At 42.6% G+C, this 15,252-nt stretch overlaps 1 protein-coding gene across 1 annotated transcript; it reads right to left on the bottom strand.

Moving 5' to 3' along the window:
- Nucleotides 1-831: 831 nt before the first annotated feature.
- On the bottom strand, nucleotides 832-14,900 carry NPEPL1 (aminopeptidase like 1). The gene is made up of 12 exons (XM_068700189.1): nucleotides 14,620-14,900; nucleotides 13,169-13,354; nucleotides 11,865-12,035; nucleotides 9,283-9,372; nucleotides 8,554-8,635; nucleotides 8,229-8,371; nucleotides 7,631-7,708; nucleotides 4,203-4,303; nucleotides 3,433-3,556; nucleotides 2,987-3,163; nucleotides 2,192-2,302; nucleotides 832-1,728 (listed from the first exon to the last, which is right to left on the bottom strand). The coding sequence occupies exons 1-12, from the start codon at nucleotides 14,767-14,769 to the stop codon at nucleotides 1,570-1,572; spliced, it is 1,572 nt and encodes a 523-aa protein (XP_068556290.1). The 5' UTR covers nucleotides 14,770-14,900; the 3' UTR covers nucleotides 832-1,569.
- Between the last annotated feature and the right edge of the window lie 352 nt (nucleotides 14,901-15,252).

Raw genomic sequence — 15,252 nt, 5'->3', positions numbered from 1 at the left:
GAGCATCTAGAATGACTTAAGATAGAACTTTTATTTCTATGTAGATTTCCTAAAACTGTGATCAAGTGGACAAGGAAATCAAAAAAAGCAATAGGAACATATAGGAAATAATGAAATTCTGGGGAAGAAAAAAAAAGTTACACTCTGCCTATAAATCAAATACAGCCAAGAAAACAAAATGAAAAACTTCTTCTATCTTCTGCATCAGGCTTTTCACGAGGTCTTTAATCAAAAAGACAAAGCCAAAATCAGATGTGTACATCACTGTTAGAACTTCCATTTAAAACCTAGCACCAGTTCTCCCCAGAGATCACCTCCGACACAGGGAAAGGTATAATTTGTCACAACTCTGCTTGACTTTATCTTCAAAGCAGCCAAAAGTGTGTGCTGTGTTGGATTTTTTCAACATCAATGCTGTTTGAGCCAAGAACTGTTTCCAAAGGCTGATGCTTGAATTCACCAGGCAGGGACTAACACTGATTACAAGTTGGTCACTCTGTTCCTAACTCTGCTGCTGACATATAAATTGGGGTAAGTCATTTCCCACGTGTGCCCAAGCCAAGCTAGTACTTGGAAACTCTTTGAGACTAATTTATACAGAAACTAATATTACGCATCCTGACTACTGTTGAATCAAACAAATGAAATGAATCATTGTAAGTTCTTCAGAACTGCACCATACCAATCAATATAAGCTGTTACTGTGTTAGGGTCTGTCTTCAGATGTGTGAGCGCTGGCAAAAGGAATTTGAACAGAGCAATGAGGTTGCACACAAATCTTTGGAACACTCAGTATTCTCAGAAATGTAAATAACACTATGAAGCACCACGTGGGATATGTAAGCTGCTTTAATAATAATAAATTTATTAAGTGGCAAGAAGCCACTCTGCTTTGTAAACGGATTTTACTCAATCACAGTCCCCCAATTTTTTCCTCATTTAACATGAATACATTCTGTAATTTGAACATGAAAGATTTATGTAGAGATATGCTCTGGATCACTTAGAGATTTTACTGGTCAGAAATACATTACACATGCGGGAACAGCACCGTATTAAGACTAAAGGCCTTTTCTCATTATATCTCCTTTACTACTAAGTTAAATTGTCTTTGAATATGCCAAAACTACAGTTTTCCTTATCCTGTGTTCAGAGATGTAGTGGGGCCTGCAGAAATGTCTGATAAATCCTCATGTAAAATAAGTAATTCAGAAGGCTTTGTAAGCAAGAACTGCAGTTGCTTCTTCAGAATAGAGAGAGCTTCTCATGCATTAATGCACTTAGTTTGGTTTCATGAGGTGCTCAGAGGAAGATGTGCCTTCCTCCTGGTACAGTTAGCTGAGCCTGGAGTCTGCACCACTGATATTGTTCAGCAACCGTTTGCACCAATAATTTAAAAAAACACTAACAAAAATGAATCAGGCTGTTTTTATCAGAAACAAGTAATAAATCTTATCATGATAGTAAAAAAAATGGCAATTTTTGACATGTGACATTTTCATTGCTTGAAAACAAATCAGTGCAAAGTGAGGTAACACATGCACCCCGTCACATAGAGCTGGGGGCGCATTAAATCAGGCGCCGCCTTTTGGAATCCCTCTCCATATCCTCAGGGGGAGAGTCTCCATTGCACCCTAGAGGGGACACCATGTTAAGCAAAGGGTCTTCAGATGCCCCTCCAAACAGAGACAGCAACAAAGCCACGCCATAACCAGTAGCTCGTTCACCCTGGAAAAGAAAAAACAATTCACATTTCAGATTGTATAATATGGGCTGGTTTAATTTAGCTACTATCAAAAGCACTGACAGCACACGGCCATAGCAAATACTTGGAGACACTATCAAGCCTGCTTGACTTACACTGCTGTATCCTTACTGCTATTGCAACCTGTCACTGTTAGATTAAACCAATACATCAGTTGATTCACAAGAACAGAGCTCACACTGACTTGAGGATGGACCTGTGCTAGCATTCTTCAAGAGCATGTTCCATCCAACAGGACCATGGATTTGGAGCATGAGCTGAATAAGTTGGGTTTAAAACAAAGGTGGGTTGGGGGATGAGGAGTAAATTGGATAGTTTTTTTTAGGGGAAAAAATGCACATGTTCCATTCAACAGAGGAGGAACCCCAAGAGCACATGTTTTGTGTGAGGGAGGTGGGTAAAATGTCAGAAGTCCTATGAACATACCGCATGAACAGGGGCAGCAATGTCTACATGGACCCAGACTCCAGGCCAGTCGAAACCGATGTGAGAAGCAATGAAGAGTCCAGCACAGGAGCTTGGACTATTGTCTCGGTCCTGCAGAAACAGTAAAAATACAGTTGGTCTTGCAAGAAAAGAAAACGTCAGTGTTGTCTTCTTGACTATAGATTTGCACAACTGTCTTTCCTAATTCAAAGCTTAACGGATGGCTCTGAAACCCAGTTTTTAGTCATGTATACTGTAAATGTTTTGAGTTAATTCCTGGGTAGCAATCTGGTCCTGCTTTTTTCATCTTCTGCCCAAAATCATTTCTGCAGTGTTTTTGGAACTTAATGCACACTGTAACTCTCAAATTCTGCAAAAGCAGCTGCAGAAATCCCTGAGGTCTCTGTCCTCAATTTCCTGTTTTTTCCATTCTTAGTTACTGTCTCCAATGGTTATATACGATCTGAGGAATGCTTGATTTTATTTCTTAAAAGGTCTCCATCCAGGAATTTAGCATTCATCTTAAGGTTATGTTTAAAAGGCAAGCAGCCCATAGACAACTTTGCAGCAGGCTAGCCCATTTAAAATTGATGCTAAATATCAGTGGAGTGGCATTTATCTTGCAAAATCCCCAATTAAATGGTCGTTGAGGTCCTAATACAATCCATTTCTAAAAGGTTACAACCCACAGGAAGAACTTTCAGACAGCTATCAACAGATGAACACGTGATCCAGAATACACATAGGAACATATTTTTATCTAATAAAAAAAAGTAAAGAAAAAAAATATCTTACTGCAACAGAGTTCTTCATATCAGCTACAGCAGAGGTAAATTCACTGAAATGGAGCTCGGGGCAATACACAAGAGGGTGGACTAGGTCTCCACAGTTCCTGCCAGCTTTAACACATGCCCTTTCCCACTCCTCGTTATTGGTAAGGACAGCAGCATGATACTTTCCTGTAGCAATTCCCTAATGAGATATACAACAAAATCAGGAAGGATTCAGCCTGACAGTGCTGCACAGAATAGTTCTGCACTCTCAGCATTAATAGCTGCTTTCCATCTAACAGAACCACCAATAAGAAAAAAATAAATCTTAAAAGTACTTGACAAAAAAAGGTAGTGCTACAAACATAGACAAAGACATTGCAGCTACGGCCAAATCTCTTAAAATTGTACATATAATACACAGACACTAGAAGGATGCACCTCTGTCCACTGGCAGGTCTGTATCAGTACCTGAGCTCCAGTAAGAGTTGCCATATCAAGAATGATATCAGCTCCAAGATCTTTGCATGCGTAAGCTACTCCATCAGCCAGTATCAGCCTCCCTTCTGCATCAGTGTTATTGATTTCCACAGTTCTAGAAAGAAAAGAGGGCATTTAATACAACAATACTTCAGAGTACAGGTTAAGACATCTATCCTGACTAGAACACTTGGTTAGAAGGCAGACCTGAACCTTATGTACTTTCTTACTTGAATCTGCAGGACTGTACTGCTACATATTCCACTGTTTTAAGCATTCAGACAGAACAAACCTGGAAAACTGTAATAATAATACTGCCTGCATGGTACTGTCACTGCTTGTCAGGCCTGTATAATGCCCAGCATGTCTGGCTGGGATTTTATTAATTACTGCTTTCCACTAAGTATCACACTTGGTTTAAAACCACAGGAGATTCTAAGACAGTCCAAGCCTGCCTCTGTAACTGAGACAGCACAGGCTACAGATGGGCACAGAAAACTGGTCGTACTGGAACAAACACAGGAACCCAAGTGCTTTAAGGAAACTTCATCTCATGACAGATGATATGTGTCTTGATGTGCACTTACATACCACACAGGTCACTCTATGCACGCAGAAAACTCATACTATGGCTGTCTGAAATCCTATTAGCAATCCTTAGGGAAGCTGTTGAGGTTCACAATCTATACAGTACTCAGACAAACAGAACCAAAGATTATTTCCTCTCAGTGTTTCCAGGAAAGATATAGGCACAAACTTACTTTCCAGAGTAAAGAACATGAATGTCATCAGGTCTTGTTGCACGTGGTCCAACCGCATTCTCAGCCAAACAAAAAACAGCATGAAGATTGTCTTTAAAACCCTGTAATAACAATAGGAGAGAAATAGGTTTCAATTCACACCAAGCTCATTTATTTGGACTGAAATCAATGTGGGATTATGATTTTATGGCAGCAATGCCACTAATTACATGGGAAATCTACGATAAATGTCTTATCTTGTAGCTGAGGACAAGAGTTACAGAAAGCAGGCAAGGAGAAAACATGCAATCCTGGCTTTAGACTTCTGAACTCACCAAAAAACTGCTGGGCTCACCAAAAACACCCCTTAAGTAACAGAACTACAGTACCCCTGAATGAAAATCAGCTGAATACACCTCCAAAGATGTGGTACTTTAATTTCAGTACAACTCCAACACAGACTCACAACAGAGATGTATGAACTTTATAACCCTTCACCTTTTGTAGTCATTTTCTGAAAAAGAATGAAAGATCCAAGTAACAGATGCTTTGAGCATGACAATTAAAAAGGCTTGTGACAGCACGTTACACAGCCAGTCAGGATGCCTGGGATTATTTTCCAAACCCTGTTTTTTCCACTGCTTTTCTTTAGTTTCCAATGACAGCAAAAACACAGTTGGGGTCACCTGAGAAACTGAGCTCCTTCCTATCACTTCTTCAGCATTGCAGGAGAGCTTACAGTACTAATGGAAAAGGATGGAAATAATAAATGCTAATATGCAGCCATTTGTGAACTCTATACTTTCCTAAAAAAACAGCCCCAGATGAACAGATTCCATCTCTGATAATTGTTCTGGAAAGCAACTTTGACCATGGCAACCCTGGAACGTGGTACTCCTCCACGTCTCAGTGGATCTATCAACTGCCAGCAACGCAGCTTGCTGCCCTGAATCAAGCCTGGAACACACATAAGATATATACTACCAGTATCTACCTTCTCTCTTTACATGTGAAAGTAAAAATCATTTATGACTAGTATTAGTTGTTTTCCATTTTTTATTTTTTTTATAAATACAAAATTTCTGCTACAAAGGACACAGCATTTTCAAACTCTTCTTACCCGTTAGCCTTCTCTTTTCTGCCAGATCCCATCTAGTTTACTTTGGTTCAAAATCAAGCACTTATATAGTTATGGATATTTTAAAACATGAAGATTTTGTTTGTACAGTGACTGTACTATGTGGAAAGATCCTACCAACACAACAGGAGGCAGCAGCACTTAACAAATAAAAGCATCGTTCCTCCTCAACTGGGATAGCTAGTCCTAAAGACATCAAACTCCTAGGGAAAACGGGGTCAGTTTTACTGTCAATCTCTTAATAGAAGTCCTGTAGCCAAAGTGAAGTGGACTTGCTGAATCAGCCCATGTTCTAAAGTCCAAAGGACAAATGCCATCAATCAAAAACTTTCAAAAATAACACACAGCCTCTAGAAACCATAAAATAACTTTACAGCTGCTAGCCCAGCCAGTGGGAAAACAGCACTGTAGATAAGATACCCTTCCATCTATGATCCTTTCCTCTTCCAAAATTGTCCGCAATGAAAAAACACTCTGTTAAGAATCTCTTACTGAATTGCACCAAATTTTCCTTCCCCAGTTGGGAGATGTGGTTAATCTACTGTCAAAAAATGTAAACCCACTTCCACTATCAGCTGCCTTTTATTGAATCTCATCCTGCAGCTTTTTAAAAGCAGAACTCCCTACGTTAACATGCAGGAGGTGAGAAGGATTTAGAAAATGTGTTTTCTTTTCTTCCTTGTGTTGGAAAGCTCACAATGGATAAAATGCATTTTTGAAGGAAAAAATCACTCACTTGTGTTTGCTATCCAAAGGCTTTTAAAATCACATTGTAAAACTGTTGAACAGCATGTAGGCAGATGATATTTTCTGAAGATGGATAATAACCTTTGCCCCTCTTCCTACTGAGCTTTCTATCCAACAGAAGTTTAAACTTCAGTCTTTTTGACAAAGTGCAGCTAATTTAAACCTCTTCCACATTTATATTATTCTTAAGAGTGTTAAAAAAAAAAAAAAGGTCTTGAAACAGTAACAAAGACAAATTATTTCCACTGCCTACCTGAATACATTTTCTGCAAGGATTTAATTAACAAGTCTTCTTGCATGGGATTGTAATACTAAGCAGCGTTAACATTCTCCCATTTTTAGATACAAAGGCACAGGCTTCTTGTGAGGTATGACAGCTTCTTCAGGCTCAGTTTGTCCAAACAGATTACCACCAGTTTATTCATTCGTGTATATGAAATATCTGATGACTTACATTCACAGCTACTGCGATTGTGAACGCAACTTGTCAGTGCAGATAATTACATGCACACATACTTCTGAAACAAGGACTGAATCACTGAGAGAACGTACCACATGCATGGTTTTCCCAGCCTCTCCCAAAGCACTGTAGAAGTTCTAGCTTTTGTTCCCTGCAAACATGTGATCTAACTTTCTGAAGGACTTGGTTATGAAAACCTAGCAGTTTTCCTATGATGCTGCTCAGAAATGTGTTTTCAATTTTAAGTCTCTGCAGATAACTGAAGTTAACAATTCTTCCACATCAAACATACTGCTAAGGCCAAGGCACAGAACTAAGCTGTTGAGAAATGGGAATTTGGCAATGATCATCCCCTGGACAAAGCTTCCATCAGATCTATGCATTAATCTGCAGCAGTACAAGTTCTTTGAACTTTGGATACTCCTTGGAGGCAATAGCTGCTCTGTCAGCAAGACTCGGTGACTGAATTTGTGGAGAGGGCAGGGTTTTATTGGCAGCAGCTACTTCATCTCCCCAGTTCACATTGGGAAAGCATAACGTACTTTTAAAAAATTCTTCATATTTCAATGCTTGGCTTCTTCTCAGCTCCCCTACTACTTTCTGACCACAGGAGCCCAACAAGCAGCTCCTGATGAGACTAGAACTGCCACTTCCCTAGTAGGTTAATATTAGAACTGGCGCAGGAGTTGGAGTACAGATAGGCTTCATACCCTGAGCTGTTCGTCCCTTTCTTTACTAAGGGACAACAGCAGCCCCAAATCCCAAAGCTTAAACAAAAGCTTTATACCTGGATAACTCAGGTGTGAATCTGATTCAAGGAACTACAGTCAACTCAATCCTCAGAACAGACCCTGAAGCTCTATAAAGACTCATAACAAAAAATCAGCACTTGAGCAACTTCTCACAATTCCCAAGATACCAGCAAAGATTTGAAATGGTTTCCTGAAATAGCATAACGAGCAGAGTGGCCCAAGATCACTAAAGGCGGTGGCAGGTCAGAACTTTAGGATTAGGCTGGCCCCCATATCTGGGAATATATCCAAAAGCCAGCCTGCTCCTTGGCAATGCTAGGCTACATGATATCAATTAACACATTTTACTTACTTGCTTTACAGTGGCTTTGAAGGCACCCAAAATAGCAGCTGCTCCACCACAGTCTCGCTTCATTCCAGGCATAGTAGTCTATTTAAACAGAGAGAGATTTTTAAAAAAAATAAAATTTTTGATTTCAGTTTCGAAGTACAGCCTGATAAAACTACTGTTTCTGATGCTTCTATAACTCTGACAGTCTTGACAGTGTCATAACAAATGCAAGGAACACATTCATGTCTACTTCTACTTGCTTTAGAACTGGAAAATACTAAACCTCTACTGCTAATTTGTTAGAAAAAGGAAAAATGTTCATTACAAGACATGCATTGAAGTCAACTCAAATGGGTTTTGTATCTTTCTCCAAAATCAGGAATGAAACATCTTTGTTTCTCACTTTCTGCTAGCAGTGTGCAATACTTAAATTGCACCTAGTAGTTCTGTAAAATATTCCTTGAATTCTATATAGTCTTTTCTCATGGTATTTTGTGTCTGCACAGATGATGGTAAGTGTTTACTCAAACAGATACTCTTTGGTTTCTATGGACATTAACAGAATTACTTCCATCAGGAAACAACACGGTAAGCAAAGACAGCAGAAGTGTTTATGTACCTTTCCCTTAATGCTGAGTCCTCCGGTATCATACACAATACCTTTGCCCACCCATGCAATGGTCTGTGTAGCACCATCTGGAGTGTGACTGAGAACTGCTAGAGCTGGAGGATGCAGAGCTGCCTTGCCAACCCCATAGATACCTGGAAAACAAGACAGTTAAGCCACAATTAATCAAGAAAGACTGCAAAAAGACTGGCTGTATCTTGGAATACTGTGGGCTATAAAACCATTTCAGAAATGCATAAATAAAAAATCACAATGGAGACGATACAATATCCCAATTCACTGCTAGGAAAAAAGGGGAATTTTCAACAAGATATACCTCCAAAGCCTCTCTCCTTCAGCTCCTCATCTCGAATTATGGTAGGAGTAATCCCGAGATCCTTGCCAACTTTTTTGATTTCCTTCATCATTAAAAGAAAAAGGACAATGTCAGTCAGTCAGTCATCAGGACACATTTGTGTTCTAAAACCCACGTGCAGGTTTTACATGATTTTGCATGTACACACATACATTCACTGTTTTGGGACTGATGCTGGTTTCCAATGGTCTAATTTCACTGACACCCTTGACTATTTAGTATTTCATGAAATGCAAATCTGACCTTTAAGCTCTGCCAGGAAGAGAAATCTTCAGAGGTAAAAGCCAGCTGTTCACTCTACTGAACCATGATGAAATAGGGCAGGAATATCTTCACCCTCAACAGCTTTCCAGATCCTGATTTGCAAGCATGTCAATTTCTGTCCCATAATTTCAGAAACTTACCACCATAGGGCTTAAGAAAGCACTAGCACTGGCAAAGGAGCCTGTGTCATCACCTCTTCTGACTCCCGGTTCCTTACACCAAGCATTACACTATCTCCTTCCAACTTTGGTAAGTTGTACTAAATATTAATAGCTAAAGAAATAGCCTGAGCATCCTTGAACGGGTTGTTTAATACATCTCCTAGACCGACACAGCAGGGTTGCTCAGAGAGAGGCACACTAGTTCTTTACTGCTGTAGTCAAGACTTCCAACGTGTAACTCTTGCTCATCAGCTGTGTTACCCACCTCCAGGAAGTTATCCGTGTTCATCTCATTGCAAGGGGTGTCCACGATTCGAGCAGCCAGTCTGACTCCTTCTGTAGCACTTGCCAGGCACTATAAAAAGAAGCGAAGACACTTAAGAACCAGCCTTGGTTTAGGTGGTTTTCTGCATAATGTTGCACCTAGTCCTAAGCAGCCTACACTGGATGTAGGATTCCCCTGGGGCACAGTAATGCCTAACTGCAACTGATCACAGGTAGCTGAGTAGTACTGACTAATGTCAACCAAGCTAACTTATTTTCCATACGTGTTAAACAGAAGATATTTTTTCCTATGCTCTGATTTCTAAGCAACTGGATTCCTTCCAATGAATTGATTCTGCAGAATTAGTAGCGTTCTCCGCTTTAAAAGCAAGACCAAGAATGCAAAGCAAGGTGGAGGGCTGGAAAGACAAGATAAAACAAATCCAGGAAGCCACAATGAACTTGTAGACTACTTGGGCTGGAAACCTGCAGCGATTACATAATGTACAACATGTTTTAATACAGCAGGCAGAATGGTTCAGTGCAACAGAGATTAATACCATAAGATGTTCTATATGGCAGGCACATGGGGAAGGTGAAACATGAGCTATCTGTGTGAAACATGCATCGACTGCCTCGCTCCTGTGGCAGAACTGGGCTGGGAGCAGACATACCTACACAAGAGTGGACTGAACCAAAAGGGCCCACAGCAAGCACGCTGAGGCTGTTCCCTCAAAGAAGCATCCTCCTGGAAAAAGGACAATGAAGGCACCAGAGGCTAAGCTTTAACTTTCAGCTCCTGAGAATCAACAACTTGAAGCAAAAAAGACTAGGTGGAAGGGAACTGTTCAAGTTTTCCAGTAGCCACATTACACCAAAGACCACACACACAGCAGAAGGGTGAGTCAAGATGGGTTTCAAAAGAATCTGATGTGTTGGCTAGTTATTTGTGCTGAGGTATCTGAAGTTTGGCTTGGCCAGACTGGCCTAAGGACTCTATATATTCTGTATCCCAGCAGACTCATAAACCTTGGCTTGTTTTGGAGTGGTGCCTGATTCCCTACAATTACTTTGATTGCTTTACTTCCCCTAAAGGGATAAGAACCTCCTCAGGAGCCAGACTAAGTTGGGAGTGATTCACCACTAGGGTCATGCAGGTAAAAGGAGGTGCTCTAACGTTAACGACATGTCCAAGAGAATCAACATGACACTCACAGAAATAAGCTGTGCATGGGTTTGGCTTCCAGGGTACTCAAGAGAACCAGGACAACAACAACCTTAAGTAATTGCCCTATAAAACTGTGACAATCCCTCTAGTCCTCACCATAAAGTATCATGGACAATGCAGTAGGTGCAGAATATGGCAACATGCCTAGGGAGAGGTTTAGCTAAAAAATGCTACCACATGCCTCTTCCATGCTCTACACTAGCTGTCTGTCTGAATTTAAGGGGTGAAAACTTAGCTTGGAGGAAGCCAGCAGTTGTTTTGGCATTGACATCAAAGGGAAGAATGGGAGAAATATTTAAATATATATATATATTTAAATAAAGACATTTTTTTTATTATTATTATTTCGGGGTAAGGGAAAATTCAGCGATCAACTGTTGTACTCATAGTACATCTTTTTCATTTTCCTGAAGACTGGTCTGGCATCATTTGCTGTAGCCAACTCATTTAGTAGAGTAAGAACAAAGTATGCAGTAACAGTTACAGAAGGAAAAAATCACTAAAGCTGTAATTCTGCGGATTTCAGATGTAGCAACAGTCTCCTCAATCAGATCACAGTGTCAATGTGCACTGAAATACAGATCTGGAGCACTGACCTGGAAGTCACCTAACAGCTCAAGTGCAATACTTGGAAAAGCTTTTAAGTTAGGATCTTGAAGATAATGCCCTAGAATAGTAAAGGTTACCTGATGAGTAGTTTCATCTTTAAAACAGTCAGGTGCAAGGGAAACAATCTTTGACTACCTGCTACTGAAAGACAACTTAGACAAACACTGAACTGTTATGTACAGCTCATCCCCAAGCTGAAGCATTTCTTCAGGGGTCTTCCTTCTGGCTACAGTTTTTTATAAAAATTCAGACAAAGAGGTACATCACACAAATACCAGAAGCCACACGTGATCCCAGAATAAACAACTCTTCAGTGACATCAGTGTGACAGTCACCTGCACACCACAGACAGATTGTGCTCAAATAAAAGAGAGCAGCCCACGCACCCGAAGATAACAGTATTAAACACTAAAACCCTACTATTTGCATCTGTGATAAATGTGAGAAAAGAGGAATTTGTGTTACTTGTTTGGTGTTTTTCACCCCTGAAACATACATTCTAAATAGCATCTTCAGCCTTTGCTGCAAGAATATGTTCAATATTTCTACTCACTTGTGCTCTGAACCGAACAATTTCAAGGAACTTTGATCTAGAATCATTTCTTACTTTAGATACAACACCTATGCCATACGTAGCCTGAGGTACACATTTGTACATGCAACAAACTGAAGAAATTTAAAAAAAGATTTCAGAGAATAATGAAAACAACTGATCACAAGGGAAAGGGGGGGGAACAAAAGCCTACTTTAAGCGTTGCCACTTCTATTGGTCCATTGTTTTGTCCAACCAGGAAAAACTCGACCGTTACAGTTTTTTTCTCTGTGCGTCTTGATGCACTGGACCGATGCGTAAACAGTGGGAAAGCCCTGGCCAACGCACAAGCAGAAGCGAAAACTTCAGACCGCTCACAGACCATCTGAAAAAAAAACAGCCAGAAGAGAATCAAGTCAGGTAACATTAGGTAACACGAAGTCTGCATTTAAAGGGATTCATTACCATTGGCAAAGAGGAAAAGAACTGATGTCTGAATGGAGATACGCTCATACACTACACTTTGCTTGGGAGGGGGAGCAGTACAAACAGCGCCAAACTGAACTCATTCAGCTCAGTTCCCATATGGAAATGAACATTGCTGGACCTGACTGTGTAGAATTAAGGGAACTAGACTGCTTTAATTATAGGTGTCTAATTAACACTGGTTAGCCCAAGGATTGAGACAAAAAAGCAAGGGAACCATCAGTATGTGTTCGAAACAAATAAAACAATGAGAGTAATGATATGAGAATGTGCTTAATATCAACCCAAACCTTTTTAACATATAAAATATTTTTCTGAAGTTCATTACAGAAATTACTGATGGAAAGAAGTTTCAGTTAAACATCTCCACATAAAAGTACAAGGGAAAAATATGAGTACAGTTAATACTCTTGCAAATAAGTTTTCCAGGAGAAAAGTATAATTAGATTTTGTTATTGACGCCGACTATATGAGCTTTCCATAGTAAGCTGGAACTCTTGATTAATCTGGAGAAGCCATAGAAAGAAAAACCACCAAATTCATCTGGCTCGTGCCAAAGGTGACCAAATTAGTGCAAGACCTTTTCCTGCACAGGATTTGTGCTGGAGTACTAGTTTACATTAGGATTTCTAAAATTTATTGACTAATTTGAGTCACCCAAAACTGGCTGTCCAATATAGACAGAGCACTCTGTATGAAGTCCATGTCGATCTTCTAAAGCATATGTACCATGTGCTAAAGCCTTAAATACTTTTTTTTGAAAAAATCCACTACTGCTTCCCTTTGCATGGACGTTACTGGTTGAAAACATTCCATACATATCCATCCTTAATTTCTTCCAACCGTTTGAGCATGTATAAGCTATTATACTTAGGTCTTGTTTACACTCCAGAGCAAAACCATTTATAAATGCTGGTATAATTATACTGGTAACACTCATCCACCCCTTGTCTCCTTGGATACAGCTAAAATCCCAAAAAGTCAACAAAATACTAGACACTTCACCAGAAGCGTTTTCCAACAGCCACTTACAACAATACATCTGTTGACACCTCCTGGAAGACAATTTCTGACCAGGCGGGTAATGAACTGAGCTGCAGATGGACTGTTGTGTCGGCTGACCCTGGAAGGCAACGCGGCCACAGTGGCGTAATTCAGGTAGAGAGGACAGCTGTCGGTAGGGTTTGGGTTCAGAGTGCTTAAAGCAGACTGCCATATCTGAGGAGAAAAGAAGAATTAAAAAAATAAAGTACTGTATCAGACTTTGTTTCCAACAACTAAAATCCTTTATTTAAGAATGCCTCAACATAGTTGGAATAAGACGGGAAAACATTATGACACCCTTTTAAATGCAATAACCTCTACGACAGTAAAGAGGCAGGAAATATGATGAACCCATGTATTAATCAAAAAACACAAATGTGCTTTCCATTCAAGTATCTCTTAAGCCACATGAATTATAATACAAAAGCACGCCATTAATGCACAGGCTGCTTCGGACGCTTTTAAGTTGATACCATTTTGCTAGTGATAAATACATGGACTGATTTACTAGCCCCACGTTATTCTTTCATGCAGCAATTTAATTAAAAGCAAAAAAGAAGGCTAAATATTGTCATAAGAGACTCAAGAGCCCAACACATAAAACTGCCAAGCATCTAGCAACCTCAGAGACGCGATGCAAAACATCTATCGTTCTGCCACAAGCCATCAACACCATCTAAATAAAAATAGATCCACAGACTCCGCAGCCGTAGCTGAAAGCAGGGGAGGAGGAAAGGGACGCGATATCTTTCACCCCTTGCAGGCAGCGAGGCTGAGTCCCCAGCTTGCCATCTGCCACCCTAGAGCGTGTATTTCGATGGTTATTGTAATGGCAGGCAGCACCTTGTCATCTGGGAGGCATGCAAAGCGCTTTCCACCCGTCAGAGCGGGTACAAGGTAAGAAAGAGCCGCACGCTCCAAGGGGCAGCGCTGCCCTCAGCTCCGGCCACAACCCGGGGCTGCCCCAGGGCCTCGGGGACGCCCCGCAGCACCGAGCCGAGCGGCCCCCGATGGGTTTCGCTTTTCATTTTTCCTTTAGGGCCGCCTCGGGGGGCTTTTAGGGCACCGCTCAGCCGGGTAAAGCCCCTTCCCGCTGCTGAAGGTGCAGGTTTCCCCCGAGCAAGGCCCGGCAGGCCCCGGCCCCTGCCCGCCGCAGGCCCCGGAGCCGCAGCCGGGCGCTCCCCAGCCCCCGGGCCGGGTCCGCAGCCCCCCGGGGAGCGCCCCGAGGCCGCCCGGCCGCAGCCGTGGCACGGGGAGCACCACGAGGCCGGGCCGGGCCGGGGAAAGGAGAGGAGAGGAGAGGAAAGGAGAGGAGAGGCGGCCTCGGGAAGCGCCCCGCGGGCAGCCGGGGGAGGCGGCGGCGGCAGCGGGGCGGTGGCGATGGAGGGGCGGTGGTGGCGGTGTGAGGGGGGATCCGCGCTCCCCCAGCCCGGCCTCACCTCCTCGGTGACCCGCGGCTGCAGCTTGCCCCGCAGCTGGGCCCAGGGCAGGCGGTGCAGGTTGTGAAGCTGGCCCAGGACGAGCAGCGGGCGGCTCTGCGGATCCGCCTCGCCGGCGCTGGCCTGGAACTCCAGCTGCACGTTCGCCATCTTCCTGCCCGCGGCCCGGCTCAGCTCGGCTTTGCCCGGCCCGGCTCGGCCCAGCCCGGCTCGGCACGGCCCGGCCCGTCCGCACGGCTCCGCCCCGCCGCCCAGCGCCGGCTCGGCGGGGCGGGCACCGCAGCGAGGCGGGCGGCCTCCGGCGGCCGCGCCGGGCACCGCAGGCGGGCTCGGGGCCCGGATGTGGCTCCGGGCCTGAGGGTGGCACCGGGCCGGCCCCGGGGCCTCGGCCTGAGGTGTGGGGGGCACGGGCTGGCCGGAGGGGGGGTGTAAATACGCGTAGGGGTACGGGCTGCTTCAGCTTGCGTGGAATATCTGCGTGAAGTAACGTGATAAGCTGTAAATAAAACCTGAGGGAAGCGTGGTTTGCTGTCCTGTGTTGGTTAACTAATAAGCACCCCATCACATTTTGCAGCTTGTTCTTCCACTTGTCATTTGGAAGCCACTAAATAATACACACAGACAGAGGAGTGG

The sequence above is a fragment of the Anas acuta genome, chromosome 16 (assembly GCF_963932015.1).
Source record: "Anas acuta chromosome 16, bAnaAcu1.1, whole genome shotgun sequence".
Classification (NCBI taxonomy): Eukaryota; Metazoa; Chordata; class Aves; order Anseriformes; family Anatidae; genus Anas; species Anas acuta.
Note: the sequence above shows the minus strand (reverse complement) of the source record. Positions and strands in the feature narration are given on the sequence as shown.